The sequence below is a fragment of the Nicotiana tomentosiformis genome, chromosome 1 (assembly GCF_000390325.3).
Source record: "Nicotiana tomentosiformis chromosome 1, ASM39032v3, whole genome shotgun sequence".
Taxonomy (NCBI): domain Eukaryota; kingdom Viridiplantae; phylum Streptophyta; class Magnoliopsida; order Solanales; family Solanaceae; genus Nicotiana; species Nicotiana tomentosiformis.
Genome location: NC_090812.1, coordinates 61,157,904 through 61,163,782, shown reverse-complemented (window position 1 = coordinate 61,163,782; position 5,879 = coordinate 61,157,904). Strand labels below are relative to the sequence as shown.

Below are 5,879 nucleotides of genomic sequence, written 5' to 3'. Positions count from 1 at the left end.
ACGTTACGAAACAGCTGCATTTTACTATGGGCAGACTTTGGCTGAGGGTTAAAGAGAGCCACGAGGTCCATACTCCTGCTGAAAATATTATACAACACATTTTTCATTAGAGTCCACAGATTTCAGATTATAGTTTTATTTACCTATTATTAGTTAGTTCAATATCAAATGCAGGTCCATATTTAAGAATTGATACGAGACAAAGACAGGCCAGTCACCAGTGGATAATTAACCCATTTATTTATATAATATACAGTTGTATCCCACCTTTAATATTGAGATAATTGGATTCATCTATTGGCTATTGTTTTTGCTTCACTAGTGTTATAGGATTGGTTTATAACTAGGGTCCACTTTTTTGTTGGTTCGACCTTTTTACAGCGTGACACATGACCATATCTTAGATTATTGAACTTGAGAGTGTCAACCCCAATGTGAAACTCCTAAGCTTCATTTCTATTTCGGGAACAAATGAATTCATGGTTATTTTGATATGCTAGTACTTTCAATCTTTTCTGAAACCAGTTCCTTGGAATCTTGAACACGGGCAAAACATTAGGAAGAAAAAAGAAGTTTTGGAAACATTCCTACATATATTCAATTCAGAAGAACTATAATTTACTTTATTCTACATGTAATGTTACATATATACCACCTTAACACCTCAGTAATCGAAACATCACAGGAAATTCAGCCCAGTAAGTCAACACATAACATCATCTCTGCTTCAATACATTGCACAAGTGTTGTAACAGAAGCAGAATCATTATAAAGCGAGATGGAACACACTCTGGTAATATAAGAGGCTAGAAACGATTATACAAGTTGAATCCTTCACTCTTGCCTATATTTTGCTCGGAACATTCACGTAGTCCATAACAACTTTTGAAATTTGCACATTCGTCAAATTAAAAATAAACGAAATTGTGAATTCTCATCTAAACACACTACCCCTCTAATTTTACAGTTTCACTCTGATGCAGCATCTTCCATGTTCCCTTCAGTTTGTATTTCAGGAAGAGTTTCCAAATCTGTGCGGATATGTTTCTCTTCCAAGTGCGTGGACGAATCAGAAGTATCAATCGGATCATCTTGAACTTCTCCCGAATTCTCAGTAATTGAGGCATCCACGCCTTCATCAGTAGTTCCATTTTCATCACCAGTATCTGTCTTCTCAACCTCAGTCACATTGTTATCTACTGCTTCAACAGTTGCATTACCCTGGATGACTTTTTCAGCCAGAGAAGACTCCGTATCACCGGACACATTCAAAGAATCTACCAGAGTTGAGTCTACCCCATCATTTTCAGAAGAAAATGATAAATTAGAAACAAGTTGATTATCCACCATATCTGTAGGGTTGCTGTTTTGCTGTGAAGAACTAATAAATAGGTTGGAACCTCCAGAAGTTGTGTTCTCTACGGTAGCATTATATTCTTGAGTAACTGCCGGGGTTCCATTTTGTAGAGATAATTCATGCATCTGTGTGCTCCCTTCTGTCGAGTGGGTTCTCGATCCAGAGTTATCCGTTAATCTTTCTGTTATTGTGGAATTTGAAACTGAAGTATCTGCAGTAGTGGATGAGATTTGACCATCATGCTTCTCTTCACTGTTTGTTGTGTTTGGAGGACTGCCTTCTCCGTCTGCTTTACCATCTTCCACCTTCAAAGTCGCTGTTGTATTTAGGCCAGCATTGGTCTGTATACTGTTGTTAACACCAATATCACTCTTGGCTTCAGCAGCATGTTCTGCCTCTCGCTCTAACTTATAACTGTCATTTTCAGTGGTAGTTACAACTGTATCATGAGTCACTGCACTTGAAGCATCATCTGCTTTGTAATGTTCTTCACGCGCCTCATGTGAATTCGTCGAATCCTCTTCATGATCATGGTCCTCCAACATATTCTCTTCCTCCACCTGACTATCATTCACTTCAGGATCTCTCTCTTCAGTTTCCTTCTCATCATCTTCTCCTCTTTCCTTATCTTCATCAACAATATCCTCTTCTTGATCAACCTCTACATCAGATTTCTCTTGATCGTGGTCACCAACCTCGTCTTCTCCATCTTCTTGGCGCTCAACATTCTTCTCTTTAATCTTGTTCTCCTCTTCTAGATCTTCTTCCTCAGACTTATTTCCTTCTTCATCTTCCACTATTTCATCTTCTGGTTCCTCTCTATGCTTCTCATTAACAGTATCCAATCCCTCAATCCGGGGTTGGAGATCTTTCCTTCCAAGTTTCACAAGTTCATTGCTACTTTCAGTCTTTATCGGAAACTTAGCATCATTTTCATCAAATTCTTTCTTTTTATCATGGGAGTGCTTGACCTGGTAAATCAACCAAAAGCAAACAGCAAGCAACAGACAGATCTGTAAAACATGCTTAAGCTTGATTCCTTTGGATCTATGGTTCCTACCGGGTGACTGCTTGTACATGGTGAGTTTTACTATCTGTTTTGCAAAAAGTTACTGAATCTGTCAACAAGCACACTTACAAATCAGTTCAAGCACTACTCAACAGCTTCGAGGCAATTTAGTTATCAATCAAATTCAATAAAAATCGTGTTCTGGACCTGTCAAATATATTCAGAGCATAATACAATGTCTCCAGCTTATACAATGCATTTGGCAGGTTTAAGCTAGCTAGTGGGTTGGAGAAACTAGTGCTGATGGAATCTACCATTATATTAAGTTTGAGATTTGCTAAGAAAGTAAACTGTTGCTGTAAGAAGCAGCGGACCATTGTTCACATTGAAAACTTTGAAAAAGCTGGAATTTATGTTAGTGTTTACATCTCTTGGCTAAAGAGGCATCTCAAACAATTAGGAGAATCCCTAACAAGAGAGGAGTCATTTGGAAGTAGCGAATACATTTCCTGGTCAGGATGGATCAACTGTTTAAATTCACCAAAAGAAAAAACTATAGACATTTCAAGATCTATTCGTGCCTGACAAATAACTAGTGACCAATCCCTCCAGAACTTGACTTTGGCAAAACTTTATTAAAACTGACAATAGTTTGAATTTCTTTATAGTCAACATGATATGGCCAAAGTTTTAAGGCCATAATGTTCTGCCACAGTTGGACTGGTTTGCCTAATCGAAGAGCAACTACGCAATATCAAAAGAGCCCCTACCTAACTTGTTCACTGTAGTAGACCCCCATATAGTAAAGAGCCCACTTGGGTTCGAATGATACAATGTTCATACTCGAGTTGCCCAAACAGAAATATCAGGAATAGTATGATCCAGTAGGGCCTTTCCTTGGAATACTGTGAAGGAACTCAAAGTTATTAAATTATTTTATAATCTAAAAGGAGAACAACAGGACTCTTTTACAATATCATAACCTCTTTTCCCACCGCACCAGCAAACCTTGTTAAGGAGCCTAAACATCGTTCTGTTTCAAGTACTCCTTCCGTTTCAATTTATGTGTTAGTTTGACTGGGCACAGAGTTTAAGAAAGTAAAGAAGACTTCTAGATCTTGTGGTCTTAAACTAAAGATGTGTATAATGTACCAAAACACCCTTGATCTAGTGGACTTAAATATGCCATGTGGAAAGTTGTAGTTAAAGAGTTACTAAATATAGAACGAGGGATTCTTTTTATACAGACTAAAAAGGAAAGTAAACAAACATAAATTGAAATGGACGGAGTAGTATATGGAAATTAGGCGGGAGACTGCCATGTTTAAGAAGTCTAAATTATTTCAGCTCCCATGTAGCTGACAAACATATGGCACCACATAGGCTGACAATCAGTGATCTATTTTTTTCTGAAGTCAACTGTCAACTAGGTATAATATATGGTAAACTATAGGCTGGCTAAATATTTCTAAGCAAGAAGACCAGCTGTACTTAGGGATGTAATCACGATATCCTACCTCACCTCCTTATGATAAGGGAAGTGAAAAACGAAACAGGGGGAGAGAGAATGGCGGGTTGCGAATTTGTGTAAGAAATTAATTCCATGTGATGCCTTATTATTATTATTGCTGAGATGGTTTGTCTGGGCAATACCTATTCTAGTTCAGTCAATCCATTTGAAAGGAAATAACATTAGGTGCATCATCAAGGTGCACGGAAACTAACTCGTTATTTCAAAAAAAAAAAAAAAATTTGGTGCATTGGCCATAATATTATCTCATAATCCAACTAAACCACTAGTTCCAGTTTAATAAGGAAAAAAAGTTAATCGAGATAAATAGGAAACAATATACTTTCTCATAATCTCTGATAAAAGAATATGCTTACCCTAAATTTTAACGATGCCAGTAACAAAAATGTGAAGTTTTCTCCATTATAATAAGAGGGAAAAGGCAAACCGAGCGCAATTGAAGCCTGCTAAGGCTTCCATGGAAAAAGGCACAAGTTTTTGTTCAGCCACTTCCATGTCCTTGTACAACGCTATGGCGACTTGACCAAAAAGGCCAATTTAATTCATAAAAGATAAGTGCTGAGAGATTGCTTTCATGGAAAAAAGGCCCAATATTTTGTTCAACCACTTCTAAGAAAGTTGTCCTAATTAGCATCAAAGCGAGTCGACCCATAATCCTTGCAATGCTATAAAGAGTCGACCCAAATGAAAATTGGATGAAACTACTCCATAGTCACAGTTATAAAAGTATATTTCTTCATTCCCTAAATTAACTACTGGAATTGAGGAATTAAAACAGAATATGGAAGGTTGATTAATATAGGAAACCCTTCCAACAAAGAACCAACCTCCATAAATGTACTGAAAGACTAGGACAATTATTCCAACTACTTAAAGCCCAAATAAATTTAGTCCAAGAGGAGAATTTCAACCTAAGAAAAATCACACCCAAAAGACTTACTCGTTGAATTACACAAACCCATTTGCACAAGCAGACGATTTACCAGAAAAAAGATCAAACTTTATGTATCAAGCGACTAATATTCCTATTATTCATCACACTGCTTGTAATCCACAGAAATAGAAGTGAGCTAACACTAGTTGTAGCACAAACTCAAACACTCAACAGAACCACACAATAAGCAAGATATAAGCTTCAAAAATAAACCTTGAAACAGAAAAAAAAAATAGGGAAAGAAGAAAAGAAATACCTGAAAAAAGGAGCAGACAGTAAAGAAGCTTAGTTCCAAACTCCAAGGCCAAGAGATGGAAAAAAGGAAAGTAATACTGTAGCTTAGTCAAAGAGTTTTCCTTAAATAGTCTCTGTGTAGGTATGAAGAGAGATATAAAGCGGCCTTCAACATCTCTCTGTATAATTTTTCTGCGTCTCTTTCTTATTCGGATCTACAAAAGAAGTCTGTAAGTAGTGTGCACAGTGAGGGAGATAACTTTGGACTGGTTCGGGTATTTTTACTATTAATGGAGCGGGTCGTAGGTCTTGCTTTGTTGTCGTACAATATCAGTAGTATTTTCTTTCTAACCAATTTATGTGCACCTTAATTTATTTACAAGCACCTAGTAATTGGACGTACCATAGTTTTAACCGGATGGAAAAAGGACTAACATCTTCTTATAACTAGGTTGAGATTTTATTCTTAATCTTTCAAGATTTATATCCACATTATTGATCGTAAGTTGCACCGCTGAGTGCTTTATTGTCATATGTAAATATTATCTATTGGAAAAAACAAGAATTTAATTCCTGGATCATTAATTTATGTGGATAGAGCAAAAATAGAAATAAAATAAAATAATGAGCGTTACATTCATGGTCACATGCAAAGCCAACATGTGTTTATGGGTCTTGATATTAGGCTTGGGAATTTGGACCCACCCTAATTTTTAGAGGCGGATGTAATGAACAACTAACGAACTCAACTGAATCCATAATTTTCGACACGGTGTAAAATTTTATATATAAAAAATCATTAAAATTGCAAAAA

The 5,879-nt window shown here is 36.6% G+C and overlaps 1 protein-coding gene across 2 annotated transcripts; it reads right to left on the bottom strand.

Moving 5' to 3' along the window:
- Positions 1–816: 816 nt before the first annotated feature.
- On the bottom strand, positions 817–5,328 carry LOC104100220 (uncharacterized). Of its 2 annotated transcripts, none has more exons than XM_009607404.4 (2): positions 5,088–5,328; positions 817–2,475 (listed from the first exon to the last, which is right to left on the bottom strand). In XM_009607404.4, exon 2 carries the CDS (start codon positions 2,434–2,436, stop codon positions 970–972), a length of 1,467 nt encoding a protein of 488 aa, XP_009605699.1. In that variant the 5' UTR covers positions 2,437–2,475; positions 5,088–5,328; the 3' UTR covers positions 817–969. The 2 variants fall into 2 exon arrangements, with proteins under 2 accessions (XP_009605699.1, XP_009605700.1); XM_009607405.3 differs by having other exon boundaries at positions 817–2,451; positions 5,088–5,272.
- Between the last annotated feature and the right edge of the window lie 551 nt (positions 5,329–5,879).